The sequence below is a fragment of the Eutrigla gurnardus genome (genome assembly GCF_963514095.1).
Source record: "Eutrigla gurnardus genome assembly, chromosome: 3".
Lineage (NCBI taxonomy): Eukaryota > Metazoa > Chordata > Actinopteri > Perciformes > Triglidae > Eutrigla > Eutrigla gurnardus.
The window spans coordinates 24,895,139-24,917,653 of NC_139917.1; the positions used below are offsets into that span (position 1 = coordinate 24,895,139).

Consider the following 22,515-nt stretch of genomic DNA (forward strand, 5'->3'; position numbering starts at 1 on the left):
GTGACCTGTTTATTGTGGTGAGCATCCTTTGTCATCTACGGATTGAGGCGTCGTAACAAAAATTCCATCTTCCACTCATTCCACTTCCATCTACTTTCTTGGTGCGCCTCAAATCGCTTGTGCGTTTCTCCCCGAGCGCCGATCATGCCTCACAGCTGAACCACAAGAGAAGGAATATTAAGAATATTAGGCTCTGTGCCCTGCTCGCATCGGCGTTACCGCAATAATGAGCGCTGTTGTTGAAAATAAGAGGGATAAATAATGGAGAGGTTGAGCAGGCAGAGAGCCTCTCTGTAATGTTGTGGAGCATCTATTATTTACAGGCCTGTGAGAGAGGTAGGAGCTTTTAGGAACTGTGGTATTAAAGAAGAATCAGGGTTTCTGAGCTCGAGAGCACGTATGGGTTTTCTTATTTGTCACATTTATGTAATGTTTAGAGAGACACATACTGTCAGGTAATGAGGAAAAAAATGTGTCAAATGAATCCAAATAAATAATAAAAACTAGACAGAAACTGCAGGAGAGAGGAAGAAAAAAAGGCAGCGATGTTGTGTGTTTGTTTGTGTACTCCATGAAATGATGAGCTACATCATTCCAACCTCAAATCGCCCAGACGTTTGATCAGCATCGGGGACAAAAGGCTTCTGGGATTGAACGCCGGAGGCCAGGAACAGGCCGAGGTGACGCCGACAGTGATAAAGTGTCCCTATGGTGCTTCCTGGGACTGAGACGGAGATTACTGTGGTGACTGTTGGTGACAAAACTGTCACATAACCAATATCTCTGGGAAATACACAACGGGCGATAGAGTTTCTCAAAGTGACGTCGCCCCCCCAAAAAAAAGAACCTGCTGAGGGTTCTGGTGAGGAAAGTAAATGAATAATTGGGTATGTTGTACAATAGTGTTATCCAAACAGGAGTACCTGTCCTGTGTTGTAGCTGTTGACAATAACAGCCAATATGAAGACAGCCATGGTTCGATGCTCAGCCTGTGACAAAGAGAGGAACGGTGAGATCTCATCATACTTTCATGCCTGAAGCTTTTCTGTTCAACTCCTTTCAGTGAAGTAATCAAAATGTACAGAAAGGAAAGAAGATCTGTCTCTTTGGATTACGTCTAAGGTGGATACTCACCGGCATGTAACTGTCGGCCAACACCGACAGGAAGTACTTGTGTCCGTTGTCCTTCACCAGATCGGCTTGACACGACTACAGAGACAGAGACAGAGAGGCTCAAACGGCACGTCATAGAGAGTATTTATCCAATCTTCCCACAAATTCATCCTGACGACATCCTGTTGAGTGTTTTTATTGGAAATGTTTGAGGCGTATGAGAAAATAAAAGTTGAAGAATCAAGAATCAAGACATGTAATGTCTATGATTCTGAATCGTTGTTTTAACACAAAAACAACCTGATTTACCACTGCCTGCCCTAGGATTGATTCTAGAAAACTACTGGTATGGAAGACAGCTGTTTTCTTTTCTTTTTGTTTTTTCTAAAATCAAAAATCGGTGGAGGGATTGTACGGATTATCCATAGTCAACAACAGACGGAAGCACCAGCACAGAAGTAAAGCAATGTACGGCTGTGGATACGCAAAACAGCAGAATATATACTTTAAACTGTCAGAACCAAAGCCGTTATATCCATCAATGCTTTCTTCAAAGCCACCAGAACTTTGACAAAAACAGTCAATTTACCTCACAACATAGGAGTTGACTGCTGCCTTGATCGGTCAGTTAGTTTTCATTAAATTTGACTTTGGTGTTTTAAAAGATTCATTCGGAATCACTAAAGTCACTGAATAACACAAACAAATTGAGGCAGTGGTACAACATATGCATGAAACACACAAACATACAATAACTACTGTAGAATAACAGAATCCATAAAAAGCCTTTAATTGAACCAAGCCAGAGCCCTTGTCGCCTCGGCATGCTGCATTACAGCAGCCTCAACACGCTGCTGTTTTGGTGGAGAGGGCCCACAAATCTACACTGGCACACACAGAGGGATGAGGAGAAGCCGAGTGCAGACAGGGGCTGTAAAAACAGCATTTATGGCATTTGTTTTACCGTTTTAATGACACAAGTCCTCAGTGTAATTGAGAGGTTAAAGCGTTCCTCCGTTCAAGGCTGATCTGTCTGGTGGCGTCGCAGAAAGCCGAGATAATGGCTTCAGTTCCCCAGAAAAAGGCCTGCCTGATGGCAAGGCAAAGCAGGGAGAATATGCTAAACATAGCATCATTATTGTGCACGGATTCACATCAAATACACTCCGAAACATGTATTTTTATTTGATTCCTTCATTCCCTGTGTTGCCAGACAGCGCGGTAGAGTGAGTTTATATAATGACAATAAACCTGTGACGTCAAGAGTCGGATAAAAGCGATAACCTTAAAGACAATAAGTGTTTAGAAAAGATGAGGCGGCATGATTGTAATGTTTGTGAGTGTTTTACATAACTTACACTGTCTACGGCGAGGATTTTAGCCCAGATGAAAACCAGCAGAGGCCGCAGCTCTCTGGCTGAGCTCTGGAGCAGCTTTAATACGTAGGGGAAGATCCCTACGGACAGGGCCTGAAAACAGAAACACACAGACGTCAACGACACAGATATGGAGCATGAATCTGGTAGGATAATCGCAATTTTGACTTGATTTCTAATGTCTGTCCTTTGTCTCAGCTTTGTCAATAAGCTGAGTTTTTTGGAGCATTCTGTCGGCTACCAAGCAGTCAGAGCTGGAACAGGACCAGAGCTCATGTTAAATTAAATAAACTACACAGTTTTAAGAACTGGATAAATGTGTTTACTTCAAGTAATGGCAATAAGTGAATAAATATGGAACAACACTGTTGTCTCATTACAAAACAAACATTTTGTTTTCAAGAAACACAGTTTTTCAAATTATTTCTGATGAGATTGATGCCACTGGTACGAGGAAACAACTAGCTTACATTAGCTTAGCATAAATACCGGCAAAACCTGCTTCAACATTCATATTGATACCCGACTATTGTTTTAAGACAGACTTGAAAAATGGTGAATCTATTGGCTCTTTCTTGGAGACAACATCTTGCATAATTTTGAGATATGCAGTCTGGAGACTCCATCCGGGCCTGGAAGAATCCAGCAAGACCCCAGACTCTTGTCCAAGCCCATTGGGCTTCATTCCCTCCTTGCACCATTTAATGTTAATGTGTGCTAAATAAATGATATGGGGTTAGGTTCGGTCCACTAGACATGCTTCCAAATAAAAATGATGGACTTGCTTCTGCAGCTGGTTATTTAGGGGACTGTAAATTAGTGGAACCATGATAACATCAATTGCCTGACTGGTAATTTGGTGCCTCAGCTAACTACATTAGGCTTGAGTCTGTTTGGAAATAACAGAATGCCTGTTGGGAACAATTGCATGTGAAAAGCAGCCACATTCATCTAAAAAGGTCCCGGGATGATCCACAGACTTTGTACGTTCCGATGAAAGCTGTTCATCCAGAGTAATAGGGACACAGTTTCTGTAGAGATTAGCTGCAGTTGAAATGTCATGGTTTTTTTTAATGCTTTAAGTGTTACAAACTAGATACCTTTGACCTTTACTGTAATAAGGGTGGGGGAAGGGATGTCTCAAAACCCAGCACATTAAACTATAATAATGTTCATGGCTAGCCACAGTAACTTTTGACACAGTTTAAATGCTACAGTTTTCAGCAAAGGTTGTTGCTGCTGGGTGTAAAAATTATCCGGCTACATAAGGTCAGCCAGGTGTGCTAAACGATGAGCTAATTCACTCAAACTGGTTAAAGCTGGGGTAGGCAGTTTATTAGCTCTGGTGAGGAGAAGGCCTAACTATGAGTATCATTTTCTCTCCATCCCTCTACTAGTTGTCCCCAGCTTTAATGTCATTGTCTTGTTCTCCAAAGCGTATGGTTCCCTTTGAAATGACCATCACATAAAAACGTTTGTTAACACAGCACACTATATGTTAACGTACCAGACTGACAGCCCAGGGACCCAGATCCAGGAACCGTCCAAGCAGGTCTAGGGCTCGTAGCCGATGCACCTGACTGAGGAGGACCTGAAAGAGAGCAGAGGTCAGAGGTGTTTCTCCAAACCAAGAGAGATATTAGAGGAGGAAGAGGAGGAGGGTGAGGAAGGACAGCGGGAGAAATGGCAGAGAGGAAGAGGGGGTGGAGAGAAACAGGTGGCTCTCCCACCACTACTGCTAACACACTGGCGCCAGGTCACGCTCGTTTCCTCCGTCAGCGTGTGAGCGTTTCCCTTCAAAACTAAGAAGTCGTAAAACCACACCGAGTGTCTGCGTGTGCACATTTCGCTTTACGTCCATGGCGGGGATGCCAAATGGAATCACAGTGTAGAGGTTTTGGCAAAGGAGAAGTACTTTAAGAGCATATGGTATGTGATAAAAAAATAAAATGTATATGTGTGTGTGTAGTTTATGCAGCATTAAGCTCAGCGCAGCACAAAGTCCGTGTGAGGGCTGGACACCTGTCCACACCCATGTGACTGTCCCACAGTGTGTGTGGGGACGAGCATATGGAGGAACCCAGGTCCATACAACACACACACACACACACACACACACACACACACACACACACACACACACACACACACACACACACACACACACACACACACACACACACACACACACACACACACACACACACACACACTCTGACATTTCCACCAACACATGATGTATTATTAGCATTCTCCGTGACTTTACCCTGCTGTGTGTGACCACACAAACAGAAGGAAGTCGGGGGAAGACCGGCCCAGGATTACCTCCAACTGCAAGGAAGAGCGTGGGAACAGGTACATGTGTGTGTGTGTGTGTGTGTGTGTGTGTGTGTGTGTGTGTGTGTGTGTGTGTGTATGTGTGTGTGTGTGTGATGTAGGTGTGTGCTCTGCCAGAATAAAAAAAAAAGCCAACAAGCAAGAATATAATCTAAACCTCTCCTGATCACATCGCATCTTAGCAAAGTGATTTTTTACGGAAGCTTTAAGAGGAAAACGAGGCTTCTGTGTTAATACCTTAAGAATAGGTAAACTTTGTTTTCCAAGATAATCTTTCTATGGGTGCTTTTACAAGCCAGCATCAGTTTTAATCGAACTTTGGTGCAATTCACTTGGGCAGTTGTGAATGCAGTAATCATTCTCTGGTGTGAACCGAACCAAGCGAACCCTAGTTCATTGGAGTTCCAACATAATCCAGCCCAGTAGTAGTAGTAGTAGTAGTAGTAGTAGTAGTAGTAGTAGTAGTAGTAGTAGTAGTAGGAAGGGAACCAGGGGGGTTATGCTGCCTGGCATTTGTTGAGATAGACGTGAACATGAGTGAGAGAGGCCGGAAGACAACATACAAAACATGCTAAATAAAGTCCGCAAAAGCATGATGATTATAGAGTAATTCGAGATGAACTGGAGACGAGATAGTGGAGAAGAAGATCCGTTTTCTCAATAGAAAAGATGCTTTTGCTCTTCATGTATGAAAGCTTTTTTCCACGCAGTTTCCAATGGCGAGTTATCAGATGGTTCTATGTTACAAATCATTTGGTGGGGCAGCTCAAGTTATGGTGCCCCTCAGCAAAAACAATGTATTGTGCAAGTTGTGCACTGTGAAACCGAAAGCAGCCTGAATAGATGCCTCATGTTCTGTTGTTCTCTCTCGTAGATTATTCGTTTTTTTTAAACCTATTCTGAAGTCACAAAAACAGGAAAGAAAACAATTTAGATCAGACCTCAAATGGGAAAACGATCATTTTCTGTTCTCGCTTGCCAGTGAATATTTCCCACACAGTCACACACACAAGCATACTGTATGCACATGATTAAAATGACACATACGCGTATATTTCTTCATAGCGAGGATGAACATCCCTGAGCAATGCTGCCATATTCAAATGCACGAGAACGCGAGTGTGCATATTTTCTCCACTCCTTATTTCGTAACACCTTGACTGCGATCTCCTTTAGTGCGATGAGTAAGCACTTTGCCATGCTGTGTGTGTACAAGCTGTGAGACACACGCCGGCATCTCGTTATATGATGGACATGCGTGGCGTAATCACCTCAAACGTGACACCGCAATTTATGAGACGTTGTAATCCCTTGGCAAAATCTGTTAATCCTTCCTGGATGAAATGTCTGTTGTCAAGACAACGCCGCACCGTATCGCTCATCTCGGAGCTCTGTTGTCCTCCCTTTGCTCATTTCATTAAAGAGCATTATTGATGGGGTACTCGCCTTTGCTCAATTCTCGTCGCTCATTCATTCTTTCAACTGAAGCCAGATTATACATTTGGGCAATAAATCGTAAATCCTCCAAGAATGCGCTCGTCTTTTAACTTCATTCTTATGCAACTGTGTGCTTAAAAAGGTATAAAACCTGTTTGTGTCCATCCATTACATCAGAGAGCATGAAGGAGCCTTGAGATTACTCTGCCCTCACGGCGTAAAGCTGCATAATGTTGCGTAATCTTAAAGGCTATTGCAGCTTTACTTCCTCGCTCTCTCTCTTTAAGTCCACGTAGCACACACACACACACAGCCACACACACACACACACACACACACACACACACACACACGCCTTCACACACCATCCAGCGCTGCCCGATCAGTCTGCCTTTTCCTCGGCTTTTAACGGGTCCCGACAGAACTGCTGTATGGACGGTCTGCGGCTTGCAGTGCGCCGAGTCAGCCAGAAATTACCATCCAACACGGACACGCGGCACACCACCACCACGCTGCGATATATACAACACAACTGTACGACCCCACGGGACGCCGGCGGTGGCGGGAGGAGAGGGAGGGCAGCAACATCCCACTGCTGTAAATCAACAGATGATGCACACGGCGAGGTTTAAACGCGATTTCACCCTAATTTAAGCATCCCAAACAAGTTCAACACCACTACAGGGAACACAGCAGCCACTATTCTTGTCACAGGCTTTGTTGGAGGCTTGTAATGAAGAAAACTGGCCTGCAAATGTTTACAGCAAGCACTTTGAGGAGCATATCTCACGTTTGTGGTGGCAGACCTGGAGAACAGAGAGACTTGTATAAAGGAGGGGGGTGAAGTAAATACCTGAGGTGAGCAGCGGGAGGTAGCAGTATAAATAGTATTGCTGTAATGGTAATATTCTAAGCTAATAGTGGATTCTTGGCAGGAGATGTGCGTGTTTAATCGAGATGAGATCAAGAGATCTAGCAGCTTGTATAAAATGTAGAATGAAACCCTTTTTTAAACGTGGAATCTGCAAAGTTGGCGTCTTATCCGTTAAAGAAATGGCATTTCGGCATTCAACTACATCAATTACATACATGTGTGACTGCTAGGGTTAATAAGTTAAAGTTAGTTTAGTCAGTTATTACCGGTTAAAAATATGCCTGCATTGAGTTTTTTCAGAAAGACAAATTCCTGATTATGGCAGGAAGCATAAATCTTGTTCGGTCAATGTCAGACATGACCGTATCATTTTAAAACGTTCCACAATCTATTATTTTTATAACTATTATTGATAATCACAAACCCATGTCTGATCATTTAACATATCTTTCTGGTCATGCAGTAAAATGTACTCATTGGAAAAGTATTTTTTATTGATCCGCCCATAGCCAAAAGAACATTTTTGTGTGTGGAAAATGAAATGTACATCTCTAGTGAAATGTTCTCAGGGTAAGAACTACTGTCTTCAACGTAGAGCACCTTGCTGTGTACGTCTCGTTTGTTTGTATTCTTGCTATGCCCTCCAAAATAAATAATAATAAATAATAAATAAACACAGAATTAAACAGAGGGACAGACATTTTTTGGAATAGATAGAATATACAGAAACAACTCTGAATTTAAAGTGGTACATATACAAGAAGAAAACAACCTAAAGTTAGTAAGTTGTTTTCTTCTGAATAGGCCTTTTTTTTACCGCAAAGTCTCTTCAGAGTCTGCATACTTATGATAACACAAGTCTTTCCTAAATGCTGAATCCAATTACCATGTATAACTTGATTAAGTCTTCCACTTCTGGCATGATACGGTACGTGGTGGAGTCCGTGATGTGATGAAGTTGATCCAACCTTGCAAAGTGAAGGGATGTGCTTCCTTGTCAGTTTTCTTTCTCCAGTGAATTTATGATTTCTTATTCACAGAGATCAAGAAATAGTTATCCAGTTTTCTGTAGTTTGAATTCAAATTTTCTATGAATATTTTTCTCCTCCCCTGTCTCCGTCTTTTTATTATTTTATTTTCTAACTAGGATTGAAAAAATGTGATCAAATAAGAGAAGGAGACTGGAGGTGTGTGTGTGTGTGTGTGTGTGTGTGTGTGTGTGTGTGTGTGTGTGTGTGTGTGTGTGTGTGTGTGTGTGTGTGTGTGTGTGTGTGGCTTGTACCTGCAGTACGATTGGGAGCTGCTCAGGAGGGTTTCTGTTCTCCACGCCCATCGTCAACCACACCTGAAACGCCGTCAGCTGCTCCGCGAAGAAAGGACTGTGCTGTGGACACAAAAACACACACGCTACGTTTACATTTCGGGATTTTAAAATGTGTTACAGTGCTTACTCATTCCGTCTCACACACAGTAAGTAGTAATAAGCCAGTCCGCAGCGACTAGCTGATCGTTTCAGGAAAGCCCCGGCACTATGAGCTCAGAAGTGACACTGCACTGCAGTAACGACGTAAATCCTGATCCATCATGATCACCTTCTCGCCCCTTCTCTCCGCCGCCGTGGCAGATTGCCTGATTGATCGCTCGCTGGCCGCAGAGTTTTTGATCACGGCGAGTGTTAATATCACGGCGAGGGGGAATTACAGCAGTGTTGCGTGGACGGTTGATGGATGTAGAGAGGGAGAACATAAACGCTAAGCGGCTGGATTGTTAAATTAATTTATGCATAATCAAAACGACACACATACTCACTGATAGATTAACAGACGGGTGTGTGGTGGTGACAGGCCGAGCTCAGAGATCGTATGGAAACTCTGTATTGATTCACTAAGCAGACTTAAAATCATGGTTAGTGGATGGTGTTGAATCGGTGTCTACCAATTTGATTAATACTCAACTCCAGGGTCTCTATTAACGTTGAATAACAATATGACACAATCAGGGTTTCGGTCGGGATCACCAAGTTGAATTTGAGACTTTTTAAGGACTTTTAAAAACCACATGGAATGGTATTTAATATCCAAAGTATGATGAAAAAACTGTTATTTGTTATTACATCACAGAAAGCACTTTTCCTAATGATATAATTGAAGAAATAATCACACACTTTCACCACATAGGCAGCATCAGAGAGATAGATGGACTAACCTTTAGCTACTGTAGCTGCAGGTCTGATGGGAGCTCAACATGCGTCTGTCACCAAGAAGACATTTATTTTGTAAAAACCCACTAACAACACTGTTTGAGGCTGTAGCCTTATTATAATTTCAACTACAGTAAGCTACACTTAAGATACAGTGTTCTACTGTGTTATGGTGTGTATTTGTATACACACAGTACACTCTACAGTAATTTTAAAAGCTCAGATATTTCTTAAACCAAGAATGATAAATACGACAGTACAAACACCATTTTTCCAAATTAAAGTGTTGAAGTGAGGAAGAGAACGGCCACAGGAACGATTTGTATTCCTGAAGAAAAAGACCAAACGCAGAACCTGTGACGTTAATCTCCGTTTCACAAATGAAGACAAAGGTTTGCAAAATATATTCAAAACACTTAGACTTATACATAAAGATAGAAGGGCAATGCATGTGTTGTTTTTTTAAATCCACATGGTACACAGAATTGTTTTTTTTGATCTATTTATGTTGAGGGGGAAGTAAGAGATGCCATTACTCAATTGTCAAATAGTAGAAAATAGAACTGTAAAATCTACAGTGGGCTATATTTTTCTGCAGTTCTAAATTCAGTTGTGATAGAGACCAAGAAAATTACGTAAACAGTTGAAGCCCATCAGAGAAGGATTAAAGGGGGGGATTGAGACAGAGAGCGAAGAGTTCTTTTAGAAGTCCTCTGAGGCTCAATTACGGGGCCGGTAAGTGTTTTCGGCCCGAGTGTGGGAGAAAGGGGAGGGGAGGATGGAGGATGGAAAACTGCCCCCCGGGGAGCGATGGAGAAGATGCCAACCTGCCGAGTGCCAGGTGGAGGAGAGAAAAGGCCCAGATAAAAGTGCTAACATTGAGGGAAAGCCACTCCCTTTGTTTCTCTACAGAGCAGCTCTCTGGCCTGTCCAGCATCTGGTGAAGGGCATGTCTTCTCACAATCACACACAAAAACGTCTCAAGTCACAATCAGTCCAAGCAGCATCCGGCGGCATGTTTCCATCACGCTCAGCATCTCCATCACGGTCCCCTGCCACGTCAGTAAATATAACAATAAACTGTCTGAAAGCGCAGGGGGGCAGTGGTTTCGGCAACTACTTGTTTTTATGTGACACGCTTGAATTATTGCACCTGACGTTTCACAATGTTATCCACTGGGTGTTTGAAATATTAATAAAGATGCTGAAGATGCTGGTGGAGGAGAAGTTGCAGTGCAAACAAGAACTGTTGATGTTTCAGCGAGGTGTTGGACAGATCCGAGAAAGGAGCGATCCATCAACGCTACATAACCAGTAACCTATTACAGACGGAGAGTCTTTCCACCTTTCAAGTGAAGCTGAAAAGTAAAGCTGTTTCTCACACACACACACGCACACTTACTCTGAAGGCGGTGCCCTCCTCAATAATGGTAGGCAGCTGAGAGAGGCAGATGTCCACAGCCAGGTCCCATGCTTGCCTGTAGAGACGTGACACACCCAAACCACATTAGAATGACTACATTTATTATAAGGAATAAACAAAAAAAAACACAAAAAAGGAGGCTCATCACGACCTAAAGCAACAGAAACAAATGCATTTCCCAGCACCACCTTTGATCACAGTGTTGCCTTTCCCACCTCTCATTCTCCTCAGCTCACGTTTTCTCCCTAGCAATCCTCCCCGTGCGCACACACCTCTTTCAAATTCCCAGCCCGAGGTCCTGGAGAGGGCAGCAAGGAGCCTTTAATCCCTTTCTAAACAGCAGCGTTCTCTCGTGGTCATCATATCTAATTCATGGGGTTACGTAACTTGCATCAAACCCTTTTTGCAGCTTATCTCGTCTTTCTGTCCGTCTCTCTCTTCCCTTCTACTTCCCCGGCTCCTCTTTCCTTCAGCAAATTGAGCTCAGGGCTTCGACGGGGCTTTTCCCCTCTCACTTAGCATGAGTCAGGGGTTGCATTCCCAGAGTAGCTGCACTGTCACAGTTTCACTCTTCAACAGCAGCGTGTTAAACAGTAACTTTGGTCCAGCTGTGAAACGAGCTATAATGTAACCCGTGTCTGAAAACTCCCTTTACCTTTTGCTCGATGCCACCTGTTTGTTATTGTGTCATGTGACTTGTTGTCGGTCGTTGAGCATCGGGCTGTTACAATACAGCACCTGACGAGCAGTTTGGGAGGTTCTGTGCCTTGCTCAAGGGCACTTCAGCATTACCCAGGAGGCGAACTGGCACCTCTCCATCGACAGCCTCCACAGCTACTCCAGCTGTCTAACTGGGAGAACTAGACGCTAAGATTACTCCATCCATCATTTTTAATTCCCTCTAAAAGTCAACAAACAGGCAATTTATTTCAGCATCCTCATCAGCCGGTACAGGTTCAGGGCTAAATGAGGGAATTTATAAATGCAGCTGCTAATATACAGCAGGCCCTCCAGCAAAGACCTCAACAGTGCAAAACAGATATTACTGCATTATTAAGAACAGGTGCTGCCCCTTTTTCCAATGTTTTTGCTGCCATAAAAAAGGTTGGCCTTTAAACAAATGACACACTTGTTGAACCAGAGATTATCCAACAGCTTAGATCAATAACTGCTTGTATATGAATATATGTTGTGTGTATTTAGATAACATTCACTATGAAGCATTAAAAGGTGTGCGACCATTTCCTAAAAATTAATGTATAGCCCCATATAAGAATAATAACCCTGTCAGTCATCACTTATGACTCACTGCAGGACCCTGTACTCTGATATTTTCTCTCTTCTTCTGATTTTGCTGTGTTCGGGACTCTTTTGGATGTCAGTAAAGAGCATTTGAATCCCACGTGGGGGTGTGAACGCCCAGCCAATAAGCAGGGTGTGCAGCCAGTTCAAAGTAGCATAATCGTTTCGGTTTCATAACTTCAAGTACTGGAACTTCGCAAACAAATATCCGTCCCAGCTGGAGTTTATGTAATCCAACTGTACGAAAGTGAGCGGTCTAATCAGGAAAGACGCGTTCACAGGAAGGAGGCTGCCGCACCCTTCGAGGTGACAGCATTAACTCGGATCATGCCTGCCAATAGGAATGAGTAACTCATCACTGAAACCTGTGTGTGTGTGTTAGAGAGAGAGAGATGAGCGGATGGCCGACAACAGAGGAGTGTAGGGGACCAGTTGGCGGCTGACTAAGCTCTTTTCCCTGTTGGCTGCAGTGAGTGGTGCAGCGGCGCGCACGCGCAAACACACATATGAAGTAGATCCACGCCCACACTTTAACTGCCCACGGGGGGGTAATCAGCCTTGGCTTTATCTGCTCTCCCCTACACTTCCTTATTTGAATAACAATCGCTGTTTGTGTTCGGGCACCAGCATCGATCAACAAAGCCCCCCAAATTGCTTAATACCGTCTTGTTTCCTGTACTACTGAAACGCCGCCTCCGCCGCCGTAAAAACAAAGTGCAAGTCCCAATTTCTTTGGGTGCAATTTACCCAAAATCTAAGATAATGGGCACAAACAAGAAAGACTGCTGCTTGCTCAATGAGCGAGGAGAGGTGCTCTGTGGAACGAGCGATGCCAGGGTGTTACACAACAAGTTGCTCCTCAAGGCGGACGGAGTGAGAGAGTGGGTGAGATGGAGGAAGGCATTTATAGAAGACAACAATGGACAGTGGGAGAATTATTTGTGTAACGGGAGATGGATGATGGTATAATGTTTTCATACACAGTGTAGAAGAGCATGTAAAGTCAATAACTTGTCAGCACCTTTGTGTGTCTGTATACAAGGCTACTTATCTCAATACATGGAGGTGCAATACATGGTTCTACATGTATAGAATAGAACCTCTATGGGAGCGAGGAGAAAAAAAAGGTGTTCAATTTTCTAAGTTGGCTCTAAATTGTGGGTGAAAAAAAACTTTTGTCAGGACAATCTTTCTTATTGTTGCATTAAAGCTGCTGTCGGCCACACTGGAGAAACCAGCAAGAGCACTCTACATTTTGAAAGCATCCAGCCAACTCGTTTCCAATAAAAGTAGCCAGCAGCACGAGCTCCAAAAACTCGCTACATCTTGTGAGAAAGTCGCCAAGTCGGCAACTCTGACGGCCCGTCTCTTCAGGCGCTCACAATAAAACACAGGGTACATATATTGTGCGTTAGCAAGTTACTGTTAGATTTGTTGAAATTCACCTGCCGAAAACTACTTCCCCACCTGTTTCACAGATTTACTTTTTTCATATTAGGGCCGTAGAAAAATTATCTTGGCAATTTAGTTTAGAAGTTTCTTTTTCTCACTTGGCTCTCAGGGCTTCCATAACTCATGTCTAAAGCTGGTATATATTTGAGGATTTATTGCACCACTGCTTTTAACCGAAATATCTATCGCATCTTCTAATGCCCACTGTACCTTACAAAGTACTTTAATATACCTCAGGTGTTATCTTGTAGCTTTCAGTCAAAGGTGGACAAACTCGGCTGAGTTGTGTGTGCGTGGGTGAAGCAGCAGCCGTATTGTCTTGTGACTGTCTATACTGAGGCCACTGAGCCACTGCAGTATTCGCCTGGCAATAAAACAACATACAGAAATAACCATGAAACCAAATCATGGACATTATACTTGTGCATGAACGAGGTGTATGCATATGCTATGCAAAAGAAAATAAAACGCCTACATGTTTTGGCTCACACTTCCTCAACAGAATGTATTCAGAGAAGTTGTGAGAGCAATTAAAGCATTTTGTTTTGTTTTTTCCTGTTTGGTACAATATGTTTGGATTGAAATATGGGGAAAAGTGTAACTTAATATACTGGCTTGTATATTTAAATGGATGTTGGATCATTCTGATGTAAACTAGGACTCATCATCTGAGGTCTGACTAGCATGCTTTTGGCAATAATGCTGCGTAATAGTATTGCGTAAAGACAGTAGTAGAATTGAGATCTTTCTGTTCCGAATAAGAGTGACATTTTAACAACCCGTGCGGAAACAAACCAGGATTCCTAAGTTTGTTTCTGATACAAATGATCTTTTGCTACCACTTTCCAGTTCATCCCCATAAGTCTACCTCTGGCCCACTTGAGTACTTTCAACCAAAGCTGTGCCTCCGTCAGGAATACTCTCACATTTTGGCAAACAAGGTTGTTTGTTGAGTTTTGTTTAAAGGGTAAATTTCAAATGTCATCCCTGTTTATGCAGGAGAGGGATCGATCCAGGATATTTAGCCTGGCTTAGCCTAACGATTGGATGAGGTGAAGAGCTAGCCTCTGAGAAAAAAAAAACTAAATTACACCTTTCAACCGTTAAAAATCCAGTGGACACAATGTTTACAATCAAAGATACAATACAACAACTTTAGAGTTTGATGAAACAAGCCATCCGGTCTTTGTCGTAGACCAAAACTTGCACCGACTGCAGAGAGCAGAAAACAACCTTGACTCTCACTGTGAATATGCGTATTATTGAGCATTATAAAGCAGAGCAGCGAGTTCAGCCAGAAGATACCTCACACTGCCAAAACATGGTCTGCTTCTCCAATTACCTATGGTGATAAAACAAATTACAAAAACAAACTAAATGGTCACAGAAACACAAAGTACATTTTTACTAAATGTTCAACATTTGAAAAGTGTTAGATGTTGGGCGTTTTCATTCAATAATGAGGCCATAGCTTTCGGGCTAATAAACCTCGAGGCAGATTAGCCATTTGGGTATAAGTGACCAAATTGAATGCATATTTTAATCTCTGGCTGTTATCAGTAGAATCATTAAATATGCAGAGCCTTAAATTAGACACCACTTCTTTTGTCTCATCAGAGAACGTATCTGTTGCGGCTGACTGTTTTCCCTGCACATGACTTTTAAACTGTAATTAAGACACGGTTCACATGTGTGCTGAACTGTGTGTTTTAGGGGGGCCACATCCATTACAAGACCAAGGGCATCATTGTATCTATGGAGTTGAAATCCAGCCCTGAGCTCTGTATGTGTGTCTTACCACATGGCGTGCATGTATGTAGGGGGCAGACGGGGACTGCTGACCGGCGTACAGTTGTACGACCTCATTATCCTCTCTGCTAACAGGAAATTGCGGAACAAGCTGGCCACCAGTAGGTCCTGACGAAACAACTTCTGGAACAAATCTGAGGATGGAAAGACAGAAGAGAAATGAGCGAAATGACTGAAAGGCAGGAGTGTAAAGGAGGAAAAGGGGGTGTTGAGAGGAAAGCAAACCGATGTAAAAGAAGTTTAATTAGAGCCACTCTGGAGGAAAAACAGGGAAGCGTTTGTGCACGATTACAGAATGTGGAGGACAGCGACATGCAGATTAACGGGATTGGTCACGGTCACATTAATAATCAGCTCATTAATGCCTTGATAACATAATTCTCTTTAACGAGGGCAGAGGCCAATGCCATGTCCATCTCTGCCTTATGATCGTTATTCCCCTGTCTGTGTGAGGGAGTGACTGTGTGGAGGATACTATAGAACTACTATACTCTATGAGAGAGAGATGATGCAGCGGTATGGCTGGTTCTTAAGTTATACCACACCATTTGTTTTGTGTGTATTTTAATATTCACTACCACATATAGGAGAGGAAAAAAACACGATCCTGCATTTCTTTGACCCAAATGCATTTTATTGTCTTTTTACAGCTCAGAACTGCAGTTATAATTGTTAAATCGATTATTGTGTTCTCTTTCTATTCCAGGTTCCACAAAGAAGAGAGAGAGAGAGAGAGAGCGAGAGAGAGAGAGAGAGAGAGAGAGGATTAAGTGTGTGTAGTGCCTTCATTAGAGGGGATTCTCTCCGACGTGGGCTGCTTCATTAACAGCTGAGCCCCGGGGGTTTAAACGGCTTTGGCAGCCATCCGCACATTGTCACATTTCTATTCCAGCTGGGATGTGTGTGTGTGTGTGTGTGTGTGTGTGTGTGTGTTTTGCACACAAAAAACAAGTGAGCAATGAGAATGCATGCTAAAGGTAACTGCATGTCAAAAAAAAAAGGAAGAGTTTGTGAGGATTTTTAATGGGCGAGCTGAGCCGTTGGGTAACGTGTTGTCACCATGCAGAGTTTGAACCGTGTTCACACTTGCTCTCGCGGCTGCCAAATAACAGTTAAGATGATATCGCCCCTCTTTTACTGCGCTAGACGCTTTAAAAACAATTCATCTCCATTTGAGGAGCCAACCTGCACTTCTGGCTTTTTATATCAACACCATCACCACTTTCATCCACTAGGGATCGTCGCAAAGTTTTAATAGTGCTGATGCTTCACTACTGTTTTTATACGGGGCCCTAATTTGGGCTCCTGTGAGCTGAAATATGTGGGGGAATTCATGTTTTATTATTAGCTCGAGATGTTGAAAACAGAGCAGTTCTCTTCAAAAACTTTAGTTTGTCCTTACAAGTGTGTTTTACCATCACCTTCGACGCCAGTACTTGGTTCTCAGCTATGATATTACTGTACTAAAATAAACGTCAGATAGGAGAAGAACCTTCAGGTTAAGAAACCTGTATATGACTTCTTTATACTTCTCACTATAGACTTTAACCGCAATTATTTGGGGGTCCACAGGTTCGGCCAATCAGAGTCTTCCTTTCAAACCAAAAATGCCTGGGAACAGAATCTGGGAACAGATCTGTGTCGACATCGGCTGGACATTATTCTGGAGCAGCATGAACTAATTCAATGCAAAATTCTACACAGAATATACTATACAGAGGTGAGCAACCTGAGGTAGTTTAAGCAAGTGTGCAAAGCGAGATTTTTGGAAATGTTGAACTGCCATTATGTTGATACGGCCCACTGATTCATGAGAATATTGGAAAACGGCCTATCAAAAAGGTTGCCGACCCCAAGTGAATAACCTTCTGGTCAAACATCTTTGAAACTAATGATGTGGCCACTGTTCCTCATTCTTCATCTGTCATCTTTGGCATTTTGCCTCTCTGTTTCTGCAAACCCCTGACCTTTCCCACTTTACTGGACACATGTTGGATTCTTCTGTAATGGAAGCACACTTATTTTCCTGTACATGATCAGTAGATTCAAGAACTTCAAATTAATATCGAACCGGAGAAAACTAAAGAAAATCAAACGGTGATGTTTGATTGAACAGATTTTGTCCGTAAAGCCTCACCTCTAGGCAGCACGTTCCAGGCGATGGTGTCGGTGATGGCTGTGAAGATCCAGTTGAGCTCTCCGAGGGGAGTGCGTCTGTCATTGAGCCTGCCAGGGATCCTGCACCACACACACACACACACAACACATCACAGATGGCAGTGTGTCAGCCGCGCTCACTGTACGGCCCAAAGTTGACTCAGAGCACAAAGTGGCAACGGCTCAGTAGTATTATCACAACACATCTGAAGACATTTACATTTACAGGCACTAACACTCAGAGGGACTAACGATGAGTGCACGTGTGTGTACACACGTGTACACACGTACACACGTGTACACACACACACACACACACACACACACACACACACACACACACACACACACACACACACACACACACACACACACACACACACACACACACACACACACACACACACACACACACACACACACAGTTCACCAATGGAACTTTGGCTACAGACCATATTTGAATTAAGTTACCCTGAGACAAGATAACTGCTACCACATTTTGTGTCTTTATTTACTAACACAATAGGGGCTTGTCAAGTTATTTCCTTGTTATGAAATATCATCACCCACTGCCAAACCTTTTGGGTTCGCTGTGGTTTGATCATCATTAGACGGTGAAAGGGAGCATTGCCAAGAGCATGTCTTTGTCTTGAGATAGAAGCATTAAATGTGGTTGTATACAAAATCTAACAATTGCGGACAGTATGCTTGTATATAATAATACATAACTTGTTGAAAACACTTGGACACGTATCAAGCCCAAAGTCTGACTTCTTCCTGCCCTACACCTCCCATTTCCACCTCTAAGTGACAAATAATAGCGAGCGCTGAGGCTCCTGGCAGGTACAAGCCTGCTGTATAACGGCGAGCCGGCCAGCTCCCGAGCAATTTGAGTGCTTGCCAAAAGGTGTTTGGCAAGTCAGCACCGAGGAAGAAACACTCAGCACTTCATGTCCTCGCTCAGTATCCAGTGTAACCTCTTTGATGAGGAGAGAGGACGGTGCATTGGTAAACGGATAGTCAGATGCTGTTGATGGATGAATGCTAACAGGCTGGGAAACGCCTTTTGTCAACACACCACAATACTTGCAATGTGTCATAATTCCTTGTTTTACCCCATTTCTGTTGTGCTGTATGATCTTCTTTAATTCACATGTACAGTGATACTTATTTAAAGTGTCTTTCTACTTTGTGACACACCTCGTGATACACTACATCTTTGTTATTGTATACTACTATTGATTTATTAATCAATGATACAGTATGTTTTACTGCAACGTCGTTGCTGAGACACTAAAATTGACAACAGTTATTCAAGGTGATGAATTCCCAACGTCACTATAGGCATCAGAGGTGGATATATAACCAAAGAACACAAGTACAAATAAAAGTAGTCACTACTTAAGTAAAAGTAGAACAGTATTTACTGAAAAGTCTCTCATTTGACTTATTTCAACCACATATTTGTGATGAAATGACAATTAACCTTCCACATACTGGTCTGTATCTCTCTCTATTAAGTTCACCAATAGATAACATTAAATGAAGTATTTGCATGTTGTTTCCTACATCATATTATTAATTTTGTTAATAAGTCAGCTGTGCATGGTCTGTCAAAAAGTAAATATAAAGAGTCTCAACATGTTAGAAGTTCCCATCACAGACAGCAACAGTTCACATCCAAGCCTCTCCATTCACACGAGGAAATTAGAGAAGTGGACATATCACACTCTTTTATGAGAATGTTCTATGTCTCATAAAATATGACTCAATTAGGTTAATGAGAAGATAATGTTGTGGTGTTTCATCATTAATTTCTTATTAAAAAGAGGCTTGTTCACTTCCTTTACTTTGACCCGAGGAAGACCATCTGTGGTAGAAACATTTCATCACTCTGTCCACATGAAATCAAACTGTTATCTGTCGTCATCGGGATACACAAAGCGTGACTAGGAAAACGCACACGTTTGAACATTTACATTACGACAGAAAAGCCAGAAAGCAGGAGTGTCATTAAGATTATTATTATAAAGACAACCAACTTAGGACAACCTCACTAGATTTTCTGCCACTTTGAATTTTCGGAAAAACAGAATCTCCTTCTGATTGCTACCACACGTTCTGAGGATCACGGCTTTGCTTTTAGTGGTTGAATCACGTTCGATACCTTGGACGCTGATGGGGCAGAGATACAAAAGGAGCTAAGGAAATTACAGTGCCTAATGTCTAACGCCCAAGTCCATCCTGAGCTGGATCAATAAACAATCTGAATATGTCTGGATACAGGAGCAGTGGAACAACATCCTCTGTACAAGGGATAAGCTCTTTGCTCTTATCTACAGTAAAGAGCTGAATGTCTACCACCTCGAGGGTTGCTGCTTTTAGCAGCATCTTCTCTACGGGATCGATAAAGGATGGAGGAGGAGGCATTATTAATACCTAGATACCACCGCAAATATACGATTCCTTCAATAATGAGGTCTAACTCTAGAGACCACCCTGATGAGTCGAGCCGGGTTTCACACAACGTCAGACTCCAAGAGGTCGGACCCGGAAAGACTCACTGCGTATAGGAATCAAACCACTCATGTCCGTCATACGAGAGCTGAAAATGAAGGGATGTATTGTAAGCAGGTAAAATCCACACGCGCTCGCCGTCGTGACTCTCTTATCTGAAAAGGCCTTTGTGATTGGATGAGGCCAGACTGTGTGTTGGATGTATGTGGGTAGCGGAGACAGAAGGATGCACAGATGGAGGAGAGACAGAGGAACAACCAAATGATTAAACAAATCAGCAGCACACAACTACTCAACGCTGACATTATGTCGAATACATTTTGCCACAAATGTTTGTAATATTTCCAGGGTGATGAGTGTCCGACGTTATGAGCTTTCCAACTGTGTACCAACTTCAAATGTGGGACCACGTGCCCAATTGTCAGTCTGCCGACCGATAGCCCACATTGCACATGTCGGCATGTGCAGAATGATGACAAAGGGGGGAAAAAAGCTGCTTTTAATACTGTTTGAGATCAAATATATATATTGGGTGTAAGTGGTAGATGATTCAGAATGACCACAATGCATCCATCTGTTATCCTGCTGAGGTTGGTGCATGTTAGAATCTATGGTGCTGCATTCTGACTATTTCAGTGATGCACAGCTAATTGCGACCACTCTAATCAATAACCAGGTTTTATGGGAAGTCATATACATGATATGTTTGGTGGTTGAATTGTGAGAACACCGCTGCGTGACACCGGCAACGTGGCTGCTACTGTTGGCATCTAAAAGCAACCAGGGCTAACAATTTAGCATCCTTGCGAGCGGATAATGTCTAAACTAAGATAACCATCCACCGAAAAGTGAATTTCTATGGCCTCCACCAATTTTTCAGAAATGATTAGTGCAGCTTTAATACCATGATAATTGAATCCCTGAAAATCTGTTTGTGATATTTCCCGTTTTGATTCAGCCTCCCTTGAAGAACTTCAGTTAGAATCATGGCCCAACTTCACAGAGCAAAGAGGTGAGATGGAAAATGGGTTTGGTTCCATTTTTCTTTTATGAGCTCCGAGGCCATTTATTATTCAACTCTGCGGGAGATGAGCTGAGTCAACATTTAGCCCTCCGGACAACATGTGGCGAACCAAAACCACAACTCGAGCACCGTGGACCCCACCAACCGCCACTGATCGAAGACAAAAGGCCTTTCTTCGGTCATGTTCAGGGCTGCTGAAACATCAAGGGGCTGGCAGTGAAGCATTACCCTCTCACCACTGTATTGAGGCATTTTAGTGAATGAGACTTTTATTTCACTGGTTTCATTAAAAACATTTGTAACCTTTATTTTCAGGGCTTCTTCTCACGTGAAAACCAACCTTGGATATTGCTTTTACGTCAATTCAAGGTCATCCATGTCATGAATCTGACATTTTATTAGTTTTTCAATATTGTTTGGAATCGGCACCGTCTCAAATCCAATTGCAATGGCGCATACATACAAATGCAGCCTAGGTCAGCACATATCGGCTCCACAACTCGTTCTCTTAACCCCACTGACTTCGTAACAGTATAAAACCCTGCCGTGTCTGAAGCAGCAGAAGCTTGGCATTTAGATGATATAGTTTGTTTGTCCTCGATAGAAAACACTTTTTAATTTCATTTCGAGTGACTGCAAAACCATTGTTAAGCTGTCATGTCTCCGAGGATTCTGTGCAGTGTTACTCATGCCAAACAGAAGAATGAGCTCAGGTGAGCATGCTTTCCCCCCAGCGCTCTCTTTGACGTAAACTAGTGTGACGTTTGTGGGTGTAAAACTCTCCTAACAGCAAGCAGGTCATAAATTACTTTTTTTCCGCTCTCCACAAAAGCCCAGTCTTCATTCTGGTGAGACAAGTGATAAAAGATGAAGTGGACATGAGAAGTAAAGCCTGACTGGAAAGCCTCAATGTTCAAAGCTTCAAATGTCAAACCAGCCTGACTGATGTTGGTGAGGTGTTGAAGGCAGAATGTAGGGGTAACAAAAAAGTTTCTTCATCACTCTAGGGTTTCTAGATTGGGCATTTCCTGCATAATGTTTATCCACTGGACAGAAGTGGTGTTTGACAGAAGAAGAGGAAAAGGGACGGGCAGAATGAGATGAAAAGAAAAATCACAGAAAAACCGCAAGCAAGTTAAAAAATATTAATTATTTAAGCTGCTGTGAGGACCTTTAATGTTGTGTTGATTTTGGCAGTCCCTGTGGACAGAAGAGTTTCAGAGTAGGAGAATTTGAAACACACCCACCCATCCACACACACACACACCCACACACACACAAAGAGCTGCAGGACACACAGGGAAGAAACCGTAATCACTAAAACTAATAAGGAAGGTAGTAGATGTGCAGGTGTGTTTACATGTGGCGAGTATGTGAAAGAAAACGTATTCACCTTTATGCAAACGTCATTAAAAGACTGCAAAGTTTAACACCTCAAGGTGCTTTTCAAAAAGATAGAGACAGAGACATGACAGAGTCTGCTTTCAAGTGACT

The 22,515-nt window shown here is 42.7% G+C and overlaps 1 protein-coding gene across 4 annotated transcripts in view; it reads right to left on the minus strand.

Moving 5' to 3' along the window:
- Positions 1-22,515, minus strand: part of rptor (regulatory associated protein of MTOR, complex 1) — a 126,564-nt gene that overhangs the window by 42,795 nt on the left and 61,254 nt on the right. For all 4 annotated transcript variants that reach the window (XM_084006434.1, XM_084006432.1, XM_084006433.1 and 1 more), the window contains exons 9-16: positions 17,461-17,561; positions 15,313-15,457; positions 10,740-10,815; positions 8,420-8,521; positions 3,997-4,080; positions 2,472-2,582; positions 1,135-1,209; positions 924-989 (exon numbers count right to left, since the gene is read on the minus strand). In XM_084006434.1, the coding sequence (XP_083862560.1) occupies positions 924-989; positions 1,135-1,209; positions 2,472-2,582; positions 3,997-4,080; positions 8,420-8,521; positions 10,740-10,815; positions 15,313-15,457; positions 17,461-17,561 (760 nt within the window). The remainder of the gene's footprint in view (positions 1-923; positions 990-1,134; positions 1,210-2,471; positions 2,583-3,996; positions 4,081-8,419; positions 8,522-10,739; positions 10,816-15,312; positions 15,458-17,460; positions 17,562-22,515) is intronic.